Source organism: Tasmannia lanceolata, unplaced genomic scaffold, assembly GCF_043159265.1.
Source record: "Tasmannia lanceolata isolate RefF3 unplaced genomic scaffold, GAP_Taslan_0.1 ptg000003l, whole genome shotgun sequence".
Classification (NCBI taxonomy): Eukaryota; Viridiplantae; Streptophyta; class Magnoliopsida; order Canellales; family Winteraceae; genus Tasmannia; species Tasmannia lanceolata.
Genome location: NW_027518680.1, coordinates 54,862,287 through 54,879,785, shown reverse-complemented (window position 1 = coordinate 54,879,785; position 17,499 = coordinate 54,862,287). Strand labels below are relative to the sequence as shown.

Genomic DNA, 17,499 nt, shown 5'->3' with positions numbered 1-17,499 from the left:
GGGAAGAAATTTTTTTTCTTCTGCAAGCTTATTTTTGGTTCCCAGGATTTTTTATTTCCTTCATGGGCTTTCATGCGGGGTTATTTTGGTTCCTATGATTATTTTGAGCCCACCAACCAAACGTGGGTTTCCTACGGAAATTCCACAAAAGTCCCAAGAATATAAAAAAATTTCGGCAACCAAACGGAGGACTTTTTTTCTTTTTTTTTTCAGAAACTCATTTAACATTCAAAAGTTGACAAAACTTTTAGATTTTTTTTAATATTAGAGTTATATTTATCTTTTGGATAGATAAACTTTGTCTAAGCATATTTAAATATGTTAGGCTGCATTTGCATTACTGGATATTTGGAATTGGAATCGGTATACTAATCCATTCCTATTACTATTACCCTTTTGAGGACTACCAAATAAGCATAGTACCGTTGTAACCGTCTCGAGAATTCAATCCCCCCAAACGTTCTTTTTAAATACAATAATCTCCCCCCCAAAATACCCGCGCGTTTAATCCCGCGCGGGAAAAGATTAGTAGATCACCATAATTATAAAATAAAAATAAAAACCCCACCCCATTTTTATAACCCCACACCCCCCCTCTCTCTCCGTATCTCTCCATTTCCAGTTCTCATTCTTCCCTCCTCTTTTCCTTTTTCTTCCCATTCATGTCTTCGTCTTCTTCTTCCTCTTCAGGAGGAGGAGAGACGGAGGTTTTTCGCATTGGACGACAAATCGGAGAGCCTTCATCTTCTCGAATAAGACAAGGAAACGGAGTCTGGCCTGAGCCATTTGTCGAGGAACTCGCCGTTCAGGTAGCCGTTAATGCCGCTGGCGATGACGGAAGGCTCGCCGCCGGTCCCGCTCTTGCCGGAATCTTTCAAGTAAGACAAAAAAAAAAAATCACTCTAAAACCTAGTTTTCAATACTCTTTTCTTTCTTTCTTTTTATTTTTTTTATATCTTTAGCTCTCTGATATTACTTTAATCAGTGTATTCCAAGTTTCTGATAGTCCGATACGTAATTTTGTTAATGTTTCGGATATTTGTTACTCTGAAAAGGATAGTTCTTATGTTAGAGATTCTCAAATCCCTAATTTTCAATGCTATTTTTCTTCTCATCTTCAGTTGCTGATGTGATTCTGTTGATATATTATTTTAATCTCCGATATTTTTTCCTTTTTTTTCTCTGATTTGTTTAAAACGCAGGAAAAACCTGTCTTTTTAATGTTTCTGATCGTCCGATACATAATTTTGCCAATGTTTCGGATATTAGATTCTCTGAAAGGGATAGTTCGTATATTAGAGATTCTTTGGAGATTTGTAACGATTTTTTAGGTTGTCATTTTCCGAATCCCTAATTTTCAATGCTTTTTTCTTCTCATCTTCATTTGCTGATTTGATTCTGTTGATATTTTTTTTTTATCTTTAGATCTCTGATATTTTTTCCTTTTTTTTTTCTCTGATCTGTTATAAACGCCTGAAAAATCTCGTCTTTTTAATGTTTCTGATCATCCGATACGTAATTTTGCGAATGTTTCGGATATTGAATCCTCTGAAAGGGATAGTTCTTAAGTTTGAGATTTGTAACGATTTTCTAGAGTGTGATTTCTCTAATCCCTAATTTTCAGTGCTATTTTTCTCTCCTCTTGATGTGATTATCTTGTAGATCCTTTTTCTTTGACTTGTTACATCCGCAGTAAAAATCTGTGTTTTTTAAGTTTCGGTTCGTCCGACACGTGATTTTATGAATGTGTCGGATATTCGATCCTCTGAAAGTGATAGTTCTTATGTTAGAGATTTGTAACGAGATTTAGAGGTGATTTCTCCAATCCCTAATTTTTTCTCTTTCTTCACCTTCTTCTTCATCATCATCATCATCTTCTAAACAATTTTTTTTTTTCCATCTCTATTTCAATATCATCTTCCTTGGAGCAATTCTCTCCCTCTTCTTTATTAATTGCACAATTCAAGCTTGTATTTTCCTTTTTAATTCGCCTGTGACAGTTTTTTGGGAAGTGTAATAGCCTCTTATAGCTCTTTAAATGATAAAGACAAGTTGAATTCGTGCAATTATCAAAACATGGTTGTGCTGTTCTCATTTCCCAAAAAATAAACGTCTACTTTCTAAAATTAAGGGAAATGATATCAGCACAACCCTGTTTTATTAATTTCACAATTCCAGCTTGTATTTTCCTTTTTAATTGGCCTTGTGATAATTTTTTGGGAAGTTTAATAATAGCCTTTTATAGCTCTTTAAATAGTAAAAGACAAGATGAATTAGTTCATATATCAAAACATTGTTGTGCTGATATCATTTCCCAAGATAATAAACGTCTCCTTCCTAATTTCGTACATTTGCTCTCTGAAATATTCAGAAGAAATCACTTTTTTCTCTCTCCCTTTTTTTTTTTTTTTTTTTTCCATTTAAGTACACCGATACGTGCTCCAAAACCCGACTCGTGCCGGATCCGATTTATCGGGGGTTTTTTTTTTTTTTTTTTGAAAATTTCCATTTATAGATAATGTTTTGGCGTTTTTCCCTAGTAGGGTTCGTTTCACGTTTTAGACCGTTTCTTCTTCTGGCCTCCCACTGACAAACGTGATGTCCTTTTTCTCTCACTGCCTTTCTAACCTCTCTTTTTCAATTTTTCTAATTTTTTCTCCATTGGGTTTCTCGAGTCTTTGATTCGGCTTTGACTCTGCCCTTTTAAGCTTACACACACTCCTTTTTCAGACATATCTCTGTTGCTTTTCTTACATTAAAACTTACACCCACAAAACACAGCTTACATTATAGGCGTTGAATATCTTCATACGTCCCTTTCTATTGTCATTTTAGTTATCCACTTATCCTTACATATATAGAATCTCAGATGGCCTTTGGCTGATAGTTATCTTTGCCTTTTTGTCTTGTCTTGTTTGTCCCTTTAATAGATAAGACTATACCATGAAAATATCAGTAGCTACCACTGTAACACTTTGAATTTCCTAGACAGCACTTGAAAATTTACTATTACACATGTGCTTGTGTTATTATGGGTGTATATGAGGTTTCCTTAGAATGTAATAATTATGTGGTTATGTATTATGTGTTTAGTGTAGTGGGTTTTTGTTGTTGATGATGGTGTCTTGTAAGTGGGCAAATGGATTGATGATGTGTAATTACTTTGTGCTTGTATTTCACTAGTTGTGTATTACAATGAAAATGAAGAAAAATTTAGCAATTAAGGTAAGTCTTAATTGCTAGACAGCACTTGAAAATTTACTATTAGATATGTGCTTGTGTTATTATGGTGTATGAGGTTTCCTTAGAATGTAATAATTATGTGGTTATGTATTATGTGTTTAGTGTAGTGGGTTTTAGCTGCTGATGATGGTGTCTTGCAAGTGGGCAAATGGATTGATGATGTGTCATTATTTTATGCTTGTATTTAACTAGTTGTATTACAATGAAAATGAAGAGAATTTAGCAATTAAGGTAAGTCTTATTGCTTAAGTGGGGTTGTGTGTTGTGTGTGGGAGGATTGGGTGTGAGGGGATGGTAAATTCCGTATTATGGGTGGTTGATTAGAGACAATGACTAGTTTGCCCTACTAGCACTGGTTTGAGAATTGATCCGGGGTAAACCCCTTCGTTAACCCTTCGTTAAAAATGTTGATGATTTTGGCAGAAGGGTTGCAACCATTGTTGTTAAGCGTCTATGTTGTCAATCACACGGTTCGATCTGGTTCTTGTATAATGTTGTTCACGGTCAAGATTTGAATCCTGAATAAGAAAATAGTCTGAGCAAATGATACAGTTAGGGTTTGATGATTGTTCATGATTTGATCTTTACTGTGGGCTCCGCACTGTATTGTAATTAGTTTTAAGACTAATATTTTTATAATGGCATGCCTATAATAGCTTGTGTATTATGAATTTAATAGGATTGATATATGTCAAAACTTATGGTAAATATTACATTGTATTAGTAGAATTAAGACAAATAACATAGATAAATGGGATATAGAATTAAGCAAAATAATATAGATAAATGAGATATAGAAGTTTTGCATATGAATCCAGAGAGTGTCGGAACCGAAATTGTTCGACATGGGTACTATCCCATTTAGAAGAATCAATGGAACTAAATTAACACAGAAATGTCATTAAATATGACGAGGAAAATTAGAATATTATTTGGGGTAAGATGTTTATTATTTCTTTCTAATCAATCAAAATCGTCTTACAATATATGATCATATTCCATAATTGGCTTCATTCCAGGCCCATGATTTTCGCCATTCAAAAACGAAAGAAAGAAAAACAAAAACTCATGATTTATCATAGTTTACTGACTAAATTAAAAGATACAAGACATGTAAAAATGTTATGGGAGTCTCCCCCATGGACAGAAGTGGAAAGGATCTTGTTTCCACCCAAAACCTCAAGATGAATACTAAAAACCTTTATTTCCCTTGATTTTAATGAGTATACCGACGAGAAGATCCATATTGAGAGGAAAAGCTCTGAAGTATTTTCGAAAGTTCTATTTTGGAAATATTGAATGAAACAATGTTTTTTAATATTTTCAGTCTGTTGAAGTTTTTTACTTTTTTCTTTTTAAAATGCCAATTATACATTTATGAAAAACGTCAATAATACATTTTGGAAAAAATGGAAACAAGAGTCATATTTGAAAAAACAATTTTTTGCCAACATAGAGGATAATACATTAATCAGTATATCGTTCTTGTTACCTCCATATTTAACATGCTTTATGAATTCACCCAGTTCCAGTTAATCCAAACTAAGTCACTGATTTGTTCCTATTGAATCCTTAATAGAAAATTTCGGGTAGAACTGGTCATTTTCCAAGATACGGCTTTCTTGTAATCTGTTTCTTGTCTAGATTGTATGCCTTTGCCTTGTTTAAAGAAAGTAACTCAAGCATTATCTGTCAGCGGCCTTCTCTTGTAAGTTTGGTTTAGTATTTTCATTTCATAAGCTTATAATCAACGAAGGACATAATAGGCCATTCAAACACATCAACTTCAAAAAATTAAACCCAAAGAAATGTCTCTAATCACATCAATATAAGAGTTTCTTGTATTGTAATCTAGTTTATACATATTTAGTAACATTAAAAGTTGGATTCATGGTTCAGTTACATGCTAGGAATTCGAGAACTGGGCCCTTGCACCACGGCGACCATCCATCGTGTGAATGTGTAAGCAATGCGACCACTCCTAACCTGTCCATGTTAGATAGATCAGATCTCATTAGATCCGACCGTTGGATTAATGAGTGATAGATTATGTAATTAAGTATTAGATTAAGCAGCCAAGGTTAGATAAGTCGGAGTTAGATTAGGATAATCTCTTTTTGCAGTTATCTTCTATCTTTTATTGTTTATCCCATAAATGCTCAATATTAGCACTATTAGGATTGACTTAATCAAGAAGATTAGTAAAATCCAATTCTTTATCATTACTTTTAGCTTGTAAATATTCATATAATGTGCCATTCCAGAAGAAAAAAGGTCTGAAAAAAAGAAAAGAAACATAAAAGTGTAGCTCATGCACTTGTGACCATCCGAATCTAAGATGTCTGACTTGATTCAGTGAACAACCCATGCAACATAATTCTTTGCATTATGTTCTAGCTAAGGATTTGTGTGTGTTTTTTTTATGTTGATAAAAGGGACAAAGATACATAGTCTCCAATACATTTCTCTCTATTCCACATGCTGTTATACCTCCATGACAGCATTTGCACGTGATTGGCTTCACGTTATACATGTGTTGCCTTCTAATCTGCTATGGATTGTATTATATTACATGTAAAAAAGAGGAAGAGAACATGTTCTCAACAAGCAATAAAATTAAAGCTGTAATGTCTTCTAGTCCGAATACTCTCCACACGACATAAAACAAATGCCATTAAGAGTACGATTAGTATGGAAAATGATACTACATTAATCTATGATTAATCTCGTTCTTTGTACTGTAGTGTCTGCTAATTGTTTTTTTTTTCTTTTTTGTTTCATTTGCAAAGAAAAACCCTTCACGTAAGTGCAGCTCATGTGCTTTCTTAACATGTTTGTTGGTGCCCTCCATACACAAAAGACAATATTTCTGCTCTCAATAGAAAAAGAATAGAAGAGAAAGTACCAATGTAATTTCTGTCCCCTACTTTTTTCAGAAAATATTTTTCTTAAGCTCTTAGACATCAACATCATCTACACACGGTGGTCATAAAATTAAGCAAATTCATGAATCTCCACAAGAAATTCCTGGTTTAGAAACTACCCAATCATTAGATTTACAGTGTATAAATCTGTAAACATTCTCAAACATGTCTCAATACTAAGGGATGTGGATTGTTTTTTCCTTACAACTTCTGTTTACAACCAAAAAGCAAGGTAGGATTGATGAACAAAACAGTAGAAAAATACTCACAAGGCAAAGAAAAAACGATTTTAGATAAGTTTAGATTAATGGGTACATAGGTGCTGCTTGAATTGAAACGTTACACAATGGCCAAAAGGCTTCCGTATACTATTTCACACACAGTTCTGTATGTATTTGTGCCAGGTTTGAAAAGCGCACCTTTTCTACATTTTACAAGAGTACTATATTCCTTTTAGTTTTCTTTGTATAGATAAGATACATCTCCCTTGTTCTCCTGGTTTCTTCATGTTCTTTTCTTAATTTTAACTTAAAACGTACTTAATAGTTAATTGTATTGTACCCAACAGCCACGTGTACGGTGATTATGGTTTGTTAATCTTATCTGCCCATTTCTCCTGGTCCCACCATTATCGGATGATCCTCTTTTTTTTGTCACCTTGTCTGAGAACACGAACATTTTCAAGTCGTTTAGAAGAAAGTAGTAGGGTTTCTCTTTCAGAAGATTTTGTCTTCTTCTTTGAAAGCTCTCTTCTTTCTATTAAAAAAGTCTACAGTTCTTTCAATATAACAGTATTGTACAAGTTGGTACAGACTACTCTAAGCAATAAAAGCTGGTGATAGAATGGGACGTCTTTTGTTCTTTTTATACTTATTATTGATGGGATGTAAGGTACTTCTACAAGACAAATCAATTGAAGTACCCACAGCAGAAACTCTGTCTTTAGATCAACTCTAGATTCCAAAAAGCGGGTCGGTCCTTTATTTTGACTGTCTTCACTTTCACTTTTCCCTCTATTTTTCTTTTCCTTTGAGAGTGGTCGCTTCAGACCCACGTTTGCTTCCTCTTCTCCATCCATTTGTTATGTTTTTCTCTTTTGCTCTTTCCTCAAAAGATAAAGTTTTTTCAAGGCTCATCAACTTAATACACTAGAGATTCTTCCGCTCAAAAAGGGACATTTGTTATGTTTTTCTCTTTTGCTCTTTCCTCAAAAGATAAAGTTTTTTCAAGGCTCATCAACTTAATACACTAGAGATTCTTCCGCTCAAAAAGGGAAAAGGGTAAGCAAGAGAGAGAGAGACTAAGGGTGCAACTGGGGTCGGGTTCAAGTTAAACCCGACATTTTTTATGAAAATTTTATTTTATAAGCTAAAAAACTCGGTTGGGTCAAGTTGGACTTGGGTCGGGTTGGCGAGCTGCACCCCCAAGAGAGAGGAGAGAAAGAAAGTAGAGATGGTGGCTATATCCAGAGTTAGAATTAGTTTCAAGGCTCGACTCGACTCAACAGAGCCTGTGTCACAAACTAGTTGGAGTCGGCTAAATGAATCCTTTTCTCGTGAATGTAGGAGTGTTTCTATTAAAACAATACTTTTACTCTATATCTCTAGCATCTGCTATTTCCCATGGGGGACTTGCTGTACGAACGGTTGCAATCTTTTGAACAATAGTTTCAAAACTCCCTAGCGTCATTGTAGACTCCCTTGAGCCAATTCATTTTTACCTTGGCCATGTTCTTGTTCCGACTCCGCATTTTGCCTACGAAGACCATCAAAGCTCATTTGACTCTACTGAGTACTTAGATGCTTCCACCATGTACTCAACTGAGTTGTGCCACATTTTTTCTATACATGAGGATCCCAGCAGAGTGCCTTTACTTCTAGTAGGCCATGCACTAGATCAGAATCGTTCTCAACGAATTCCCGTCAAAATTTAGGGGTGTCATTACCAAATATGGGAATGGAAGAGAGAGAAAGAGAGAGGACATCATTCCCTAGAAAAAAAGAGAGGGGACAAGGAGTCATGTCATACTCATAAGCAATCATTATAAGAGTGGGATTAAAAAAATTCTAGTGCTAAAAGGCAACCAAACATGGGATGGAATGGGATGGAACGAAAATTTTACTAAAAACTTCCTAGGTTTAAAATTTTACTAGCAACCAAACATACCAAGTGATCCAATTTTTTCCGTCGGGCGAGTCTACTAGGATTTGCTTTGGTCATGCTCTTGTACACTTGAAACACTGTTTTGAACTGAACGCTTGAGAACTACTCTAAATTATTAAAAAATGGTTGGAAAGTATTTGGTAATGGATAATCCGCTTTTGTTTTAGAAGTTTTCTTTTCTTTTTCTGAAAATCTTATTTTCGTAATATTTGTAATTAGCAATTTATTGCCAGCCTCATTTATTCTTTGAATGAATCCAATAAAGTAGAAGAATTCTTATTTCGCAGGCAATTGCTTTTGAAGATCTTATCATCTTCAAACTAAGATAAAATAAAAATAAAGAAATACAGGAACCAAAACGGTAGAAACAGTAATATGAAAATAAAAGATTTGTTGAAAGTCCAAGCGGTAGAAACAGTAATATGAAAATAAAAGATTTGTTGAAAGTCCCACGGATTGTCCAAGGGTTAATGTTCATCTATTAATTTTATTGTCTATCCCAAGTAAACATTGTGAACATTTTAGTGAAGAATGCTAAACTCAGAGGTGCCCATGCAAAAATGGAGAGAAAAATCATCCATCCCAAGTAAACATTTTAGTGAAGAATGCAAAAAATGGAGAGAAAGGGCGCCCCCATTGGCTGCAGGTCATTATAAAATGCATGCAGCCAATGGGAGCGCCCTTTCGCAAGGGTGCCCTTGAGTTTAGCATACCTTCATTTTTGTAGTTTCAAGGTCATCATCTTAATATACCTGAGATGGATTTAATTAATTTGCAAGAATCTACCCTGCACACAAGCTTGTGGGCTTTGGCTTTTCTAATTCATAATATCTGTTACCTGAACTGGAAAAGACATCTTTCTTCCTTGGTGAACCTTTTGTATAATGCAGGAGAGTGTTTCTGTTAAAACAACATTTTTCCATGATACCTTTAACATCTACTACTTACATACCATCGGCGCGGCAAGATGAATGGTTAGGATTTTTAGTACACTTGAAGAGGCGTTTGAAAACTGAATCTTCAACTCAACTCTACTAAGCCTTTGTCCCAAATTGAAATGCTGCCATATTATCTCAAATAAGTATGTAAATTCTATCAATCTGATCTGTAGATAAGTTGATAATGTATGCTATGTGAGTCTTATGTGAAGCTTGTGGTTGTCATATTGTTGCAGTTTTATTCTAAGAATGCATATATTGATAATTAAAATTAATTTAAAATTAATCAAAGAGGGAAACTGACATTTGTAGTATAACATAGAATTGAGTATCCATCTGAATGGGTGGAATTGGAGAAGGGATGAGGAAACAAGAATGTACACTATATTTCATTTTGAAAAGGGAAAATGGATAGAAAATGAGGTGGCTAACTTGTATTGCATGGGTCTCAACAACATAGGTGGGTTGGCCTCTTTGATGCATCGACAGAAGCTCGTGTAGTAGCTCTTTTGCAACTGTTTGTGGAGTATTAAGACGAAGCTCTTCGATAAAGTCTTACTTGAAAGCTTTGAGACCATTTTGTAGGGAGTCAATAAGATAATAGTACTGTCTTGAGTTTATATTTGAGAGGTCTTACTTTGAAAACTTTGGGAGCATAGTGTCTTGAGTTTAATATTTGAAAGGTGAAAATCCATTTCTTCTATGAATTTATAAACAAAAAATGTGAAACACATATCATCACAAAATATGACACAGATAATTATACGATGCATACACACGTAATGTAAAGGTTATCAGAGCCATCCAAAAGAAAATAACTAAGCATAATGAGTTCATGCATAACAAAGCGTAGTTACCAAAAGCTTCCTGGTTAGATGGGAAGCTCGTTTTGGAAGTTTTTTTTCCTGACAAAGCTCTTCGATAAAGTCTTACTTGAAAGCTTTGAGTCCATTTTGTAGGAAGTCAATAAGACAACAGTACTGTCTTGAGTTTATATTTGAGAGGTCTTACTTTGAAAACTTTGGGACCATTTTGTAGGGAGTCAACAAGATAGTAGTGTCTTGAGTTTAATATTTGAAGGTGAAAATCCATTTCTTCTATGAATGTATAAACAAAAAATGTGAAACACATGATCACAAAATATGACACAGATAATTATACGATGCATACACACGTAATGTAAAAGTTATCAAAGTCATCCAAAAGAAAATAACTAAGCATAATGAGTTCATGCATAACAAAGAGGGTCTCTTAACGCATTCTTTTTCTTCTCATCGGAGTTATTTCACAAAGGAGGCAATTATGATTGGTCTATAAAAATACATTCCTACCTTGTGAAAAAAAATACTTCTTTCTTGGAATTAGCCACTCCATTTCTTTTAGAAATAAACTCTGTTGATAGGATTCTCTTGTTGAGACCCTATGAATCGATTGAAACCTCAAAAAAGAAAGCATTCATTCTTCATCACAGTTCATTTCAAAATAATTCAATTGGTACGCGAAGAAATAGGTTACCGAAAACTTCCTGGTTAGATGGGAAGCCCGTTTTGGAAGTTTCTTCTAACTTCCTGCAGTTCCCAAATACTTTCCATATGCTTCTTACGCATTTACTCTATAATAATTAAGACTATGCTTTCTATTTAGGTGATTTTTTTTTCTTAAATGAGTATTTTTCTCCTTTTGGTAATGCTAAAGGAGCATATTTAAAAAAAGAGTAATTAAAAATTAAAACCCATCTAAGTTTCATGAAACTCGCACGGATCTTTTTCAAAAAAATTAACATTAAATCTATATAAATAAAACATGTGAAACTATAAAGACATTAAATCTACAGGAATAAAACATGTGAATTTATAAGTCCTTAAAAGTTGTACTTTTTAATGCGTCACGACGTACTATTTACTACTAGTAATTGTTATCTACGTTAACTTTTCCTCCTTTTATAACCCTACTCTTTCTATACACTTCTTGCTTGCTTAGAATGAGTTTTCCAAAACCTTAATATTAAATTTAAATGAATCTCAACTCAACTAAGCCTTTGTCCCAAACTAGTTGGGGTTGGCATTAAATTTAAATGAATAAAACATATAAAACTATAAATCTCTAAAAGTTGTACTTTTAATCAGTCACAATGTCTTCTTTACTAGTTGTAATTCTTATTTATATTAACCCTTCCTACTTAATCAACTATAACCCAACCCATTTTATACACTTGCTTGCTTCCAATGGAACTTATTAAATATTTCATATTGATTTTCAATGACTCTTCCCACTCATTTTTTCTTTAGTTTCTTTAGTAGCAACTATTGGCAGAAATACAAGCTCACTTGCTCAATGATCCGAAAGCCTTGCTATGATAGGTCATGCACCAAATCAAGTAGCATTGAACGATTCCTCTAAATTGTGGAGGCTTTCTCAACGAATACAAGGTTGAAGTCCTTTATTTTTTTTCGCCCGATATTTAATAGAAATAGATTGGAGGGTTAAAATAATCCAATGAGGGTGAATTTGGTCCATTGCCCTTCCATAGCAAGGCCTGGCAGACAAATTGGCGATGGATGTGCACTTGCATGTTTGCCTTCGAATATTTTTGACGCACATGCATCACATAATAACCCATATAATACAACTTCCAAGCAGAACTTAGGAATACGTTATTAAGGATTCTTATTTGACTTGAAACATAATTATCTACTTAAAGATTGGAGGGTTAAAATAATCCAATGAGGGTGAATTTGGTCCATTGCCCTTCCATAGCAAGGCCTGGCAGAGAAATTGGCGATGGATGTGCACTTGCATGTTTGCCTTTGAATATTTTTGACGCACATGCATCACATAATAACCCATATAATACAACTTCCAAGCAGAACTTAGGAATACGTTATTAAGGATTCTTATTTAACTTGAAACATAATTATCTACTTAAAGTCTTGTCTAAAGAATTAAAGAAAAACCGGTGAACAAACAGTGTCGCTACAACAGTCTCATCTGATGTAGAAATGGTCTAGGCTTTTGTGTTTTTCTTACAAAGAAAATATTTGCTTACTTATTCTGTACTCATTAATTTTTTCTTCGGACAGACACCAATTTATTGATGTAATGTTGCTTGTTTCCTATGTGTTTTATCTTTTGTGGAAGATCCTTTGTCATCACACTGCTCCCATATTGTCAATTTAACTAGTATCCAGAATTAGGGTATTCAATATCACATGAAGATTGAGACATCACTATTTGTACATTTGTAGACCATTTAACATCGAGATTAGCCAAGCTAAAGACATGGCTTAATTGTAATACTCATTATATCATTAGCTCAACTACCCAATCACCGTTATAAACCCCCTGTCAATTAAAAAATACAGGCAGATAAATTCCACAATTCTTAGTCATGAATAAATATATGCAGGCACTATTTTGATGCCTTATAATGTTACTCATTACGATTTATGAGTTTGAGGTGATTCTGAAAGATGCATGTCTTTTGATCAAGCATTCAAATTAAATTGTGTTCCATTTTCTTTTACTCCTTCAATTAATTGACTTCCATTGAAGGGAGTGAATGATGATATTATCACTTTCTATCTCTCAGGAGATCAACTGCATACGTTTTTTTTGCCATTGGTAGATTAGGCATACTTGTCTTGTGAAATCAAACATTTCAAACTCAGATTCCATGGGATTGCGAAATTCATCGGTACCTAATGTCTTCATTATTCAAAATCTTTAAACCTTTGCTTCTTCTAAAATGCCTCGGATTCATGTTATACAACAACATCCTCTTGTACACGCCATTTGAAGCTACAAACTTATTAAGTTGATACTCAAGCGATTTGTTAGGAGCAGCATAAGACATTCCTGGAAACTCCACTCTTACTATTTGTTAGGAGAAGCCTAATCTGAATTTGTGAACTTGGTTGCTCTGTGCTTTGGTACATGCATGTATGCTTTGTACCTGTGTTTGTGAACCTTAGTCCATTCACTTCTTTTTCTGTCTCCGATCTCTCTTTCTATTGTGGCTAGTTGATCCTCTAGAGCTTCAAGCACATTCAAATTCTTATGCCCACATCATTCATGATATTAAAGAAAAATTACTACTTCCATAAATTTATTTCTACCATTAGATGCCTTCTTTGGAGGACTACTAGGAGGGGACCCTAACACTCTTGTTTTGAGGCAATGGACATGATATTAGGGTTTTCATACATTGTTTCAGTAAAAATTGTTTTGACATCTTATAATTTCATAAAACCAGAGACATTGATTTTCTATTGACATCTGTGTTTAGTTTCCAAGAAGTTTCATCAGAGTCGACAACATTACAAACAACCAATTTCATTTTTATTTTATTTTTTGAATGGTAACAAACAACCAATTTCATATTTTGCTTTTGCAATGAAACAAATACTAACCCTTCAATTCACTGCTGCCATACCCAAACTAAACCTGCATTTTGTAGCATCTTGTCAAGAAATTTTCTATTCTCAAAAGGAATTTTAGATACTTACTGATGGTGGTCTTCCTCCATGCCAAGCCTAATATGTAGTCAAATCAAGCAAAAATATTGAGCACTAAGAAGATAGTCCTTTTGCTTTAGTCTGAAGGAACAACCACTTTGTTTCTCAACATAATCCTTAAATAGGCCCATGCCATTCTGCTAAAATCATAAACAACAGCTAATAAGATCCCTGCTTTTATCTAAAGGACAATGGTCGGCACAAAAGTTCTGTTATCTCTACAAAATGATGTGTGGTTTATTCAAAAAAATACTTTTTAGCAGCTTTAATTCAAGATGTGTAATACAAGCATAAACAAAAGCTTTCTTCTTGCAATTCTTCTTGCTCTAGAGAGGAATCAACTTCCCCATGTTATTTTAATTTTCTTCTTCCACATCTTTTCCTATTGTAAGAATCCTTTTTCTTTGCCTCTACAAACTAACCCTCTTCCTCAACCATTATCACTGTCAATGCTTTCATGTTTGTTTTTTCTTTCTTTCCTCAACAGAATACCTGACTCAATAGTTAATCTATCCTAAAACAACCTAATCATTCTATAGAAGAAAACCCAAATATTAAAAATAAAAATAAAATTAGAATAGTTCAAAGACAAAATGTGTCTCTATAATCCATATCATGGTTTCTCATACAATAGTAGAAAACCCATGTAGATTTATAGATTTCCCACTCATTTAAGACTCAGAACCCTAATTTCTCAACTTATGACATGAAATAAATCTGTTTAAGCCTAAGTTCTCAATTTTGCTTGAAATTTCATTGCCATGGTTCTGTGTCTCTATAATCTATATCATGCATTCTCATGCCAAAGTAAAAAAAAAACCCATATATAGATTCATGGATTTCCCACTCATTCAAAATTCAAAACCCTAATTTCTCAACTTATAATATGAAATAATTCTAAAAGTCTCATACCTGAATTTAAGCCTAATTTCTCAATTTTGCTTGAAATTTCCTTGCCATTGTTCTGTTCTAAATTGACTATGATCCAGGAGGACGGTCTTCTCTCTTCTTTGATTTGATTTGATATTACTTTTTTAAACAGGTGTGTTCCACGTGGCGAGCAGTATCCCGATCAGAACTACTGTGGCAGAATCTCACCCGTCGGATCTGGGGCCAAGGCATCCTCCACCGACCATCTTGGCGCGAAGAATACATACACCGCCACCGTACAGCCCACAACTTCCGTATCCGTCGCGCCGTATATACGCACCTCGAATTCGAAGCCGGCTCAAACGAAGACGGCGGCGGCTCAAGCTGCAGCTGCCTCGCTCTCTCCTCGCGCCACTTAGCAGCCGGCTTCTTAGACGGCTCGGCTCGGCTCTTCGACCTCCCCACGCGCCGCAACGTAAGCACCTTCCGTCCGTACCAACGCGACCGGCTCGGCCGGTTCTCGTGTGCCGTGTCCGGTATCATCATGTACGGATCCCGAGTCGTATTCGCCTCACTCGGCGGTGATATCCACGTGGCGGATTTACATGACCCGAGTCCGAATCCGACCCGGAGGGCCCACATGGGTAACGTGGTGAATGATGGGACACTGGTGGATTTCACCGGCTGTAGCCGGTGGTGGGTGGGTCTCTACGCGGGGGTTCCCGGTAGGGCCTTACACGTGTGGAATAGTGACACGGAGGAGCTTGTTTTTGTAGGTGGGTCTCTGACCGATCCCGACTCGGTCCAGGGTTGGCATTTGTTGACCGAGTTGACTGAGTCAGTTGGGAGAGTTAGGGTGTCGAGTGAGGACGAGTCAGGGTTAGCGTGTACGAGTTTTAAGGTGATGGTGTTTGATTTAAGGAACCATGGAATCATTTTGGGGGAAGAGGAACCCGACCAAGGGGTTATTGTTGACTCGGTTGATGTTAGCAACAGGCACTTTTTAGTGATAGACAATAGAGGGTTGGCTAGGGTGCGCAGGGTGCGTAATTTAGAGGAGGTGTGTAGGTTTGTAGTGAGGCGTGGGGGTGGGGCCCAGCAAAGGGTCTTAGGGTGTTTGAATACTGGTTATGCCTTTGTTTTTAATGGGGGTGTGATTAGGGTTTGGGATGCCGAAAAAGGGCGGTTTTTGTATCGTCTTAGGGAGGGAATTGGGGAGGCTAATGCTCTGGTGGCCGGAGACGATCATGTTGCCGGGTGTTCGCCTGATACCGGAATTCATCTTTGGGACTTTTCAGGGGGTGAAGATTAGTAATGACACACTTACCCTATGCCCACTTCTAAAAAATGAAGGGGTTGTTGCTAACGTAAGCGGGTAGAGTAGGAATGTAGTTTAGTGGGGCACCACTTTGGTTTTGTATTTGGCTCTATATAAACCGCTAGTTATGGATTTTTAAGGAAATTTAAAGTTGTATTTAATTGGTAATTCAGGGGTTTATTTAATCATTTATGCTTCAACAATCTACTCTTATAAGATAAGTAATAGTTATAAAACTAATTGCATTTATAAGGTTTTAAATTACCCTAGGTATCACTCAAGTCTTCCCAGATTGTATAGATGATACAGATAAAAGAATTTGCAAATTATTAATGCCACGCCCCTTTGTAAGAATGCTTGGTCGCCAGTTCTAGTCCCAATCATGGTTTTAAATTTCGACCGAAATCTGAAATTTCGGACTGAATTTTTGAATTTCGGTGGAGACCGACACCGAAACCATCAAAAACCGAAACGGTCATTTATTTTGGCTGAAATTTCAGAAATTCAGTCGGAAATTTTGTTTTCCTGAAATTTGACCCAAAAAATCTGTTTTTTTTAAAATTAATTTAATATTTCACCTTGAAATTTCGGTAATTTCGGCCGAAATTTAATATTGAATAAAATATTGGCTTTGATTTTTGTACCAGATTTTGACTGAAATTTTGAAATCTCATGGTCCGAAACCGGAATTTTAAACCTGGGTCCCAATGGCCCTGAAAGACACTAAGTACGGCATTGTTGATCACTACAAGGCTTGCCTTGTTGTGAAGCCTACCATGATTAGTGTAGTTCTTATAATATTGTCTCTCAAGGATGGATTGTTAGTCCTGTCAAATGGACATAAAAATGCCAAGGCTTCGCGGATACTCCTACACGTCTTCTTCACTAGGCGTTTTATGGTCTACTTCTAGTACCACAGGCTTGGTTAGAGTGATTCATCATCATTGTGTTGTTTGTTGGGTTTTTGCAGAGTGTTGCAACTCCCAACTACATACATGTTCCTCCACTTTACCTGCATTGGGATTGTCATCTTGATTTTCTTTGTAGATGATATCGTCCTCACAGAGTCACAGGTGATTCACCAATTCTCCTTTCCCACTTGATCCATTGGCTTAGTGACCAACATGCAATCAAGGAACTATGGGATCTTAGCTATTTTCTTGAAATGGAAGTTAAACTTACCGTATCTTGTGCTAACACAAACGAACTGCGCATTGATATTTCTTTAAAGAACAAACACGAAGTAGCGAGCTATCTTCAACACTGATTTAGGGTGTGTTTGGTTGCAAAAAAAAAACCGGGATGGCTTAGTGGTTTTGCTTGGCATTTGGGTGCCACGCTAGCTAAACTTCAACACTGATTTAGGGTGTGTTTGGTTGCAAAAAAAAACCGGGATGGCTTAGTGGTTTTGCTTGGCATTTGGGTGACACGCTAGCTAAACTCCTTGTTTGGTTGCTAATACAGCATTAAAATCCTTGGATACTCCCAAGGATGTCTATTGTTTTATCATTGCATGTTTGTTGACGCGT

General features: G+C 35.6%; 1 protein-coding gene and 1 long non-coding RNA gene across 3 annotated transcripts; one reads left to right on the top strand and one right to left on the bottom strand.

The window, feature by feature from the left end:
- The first annotated feature begins 599 nt into the window (after nucleotides 1-599).
- SAP (Transducin/WD40 repeat-like superfamily protein) lies at nucleotides 600-16,086 on the top strand. The gene is made up of 2 exons (XM_077366067.1): nucleotides 600-878; nucleotides 14,825-16,086. The coding sequence occupies exons 1-2, from the start codon at nucleotides 663-665 to the stop codon at nucleotides 15,962-15,964; spliced, it is 1,356 nt and encodes a 451-aa protein (XP_077222182.1). The 5' UTR covers nucleotides 600-662; the 3' UTR covers nucleotides 15,965-16,086.
- LOC143856028 (uncharacterized) lies at nucleotides 5,009-15,488 on the bottom strand. 2 transcript variants are annotated; one of them, XR_013238090.1, is made up of 3 exons: nucleotides 14,695-15,488; nucleotides 13,774-13,922; nucleotides 5,009-5,229 (listed from the first exon to the last, which is right to left on the bottom strand). It is a non-coding gene; the product is annotated as an uncharacterized LOC143856028 (long non-coding RNA). The 2 variants fall into 2 exon arrangements; XR_013238089.1 differs by having other exon boundaries at nucleotides 13,774-13,919; nucleotides 14,695-15,482.
- Nucleotides 16,087-17,499: the final 1,413 nt, after the last annotated feature.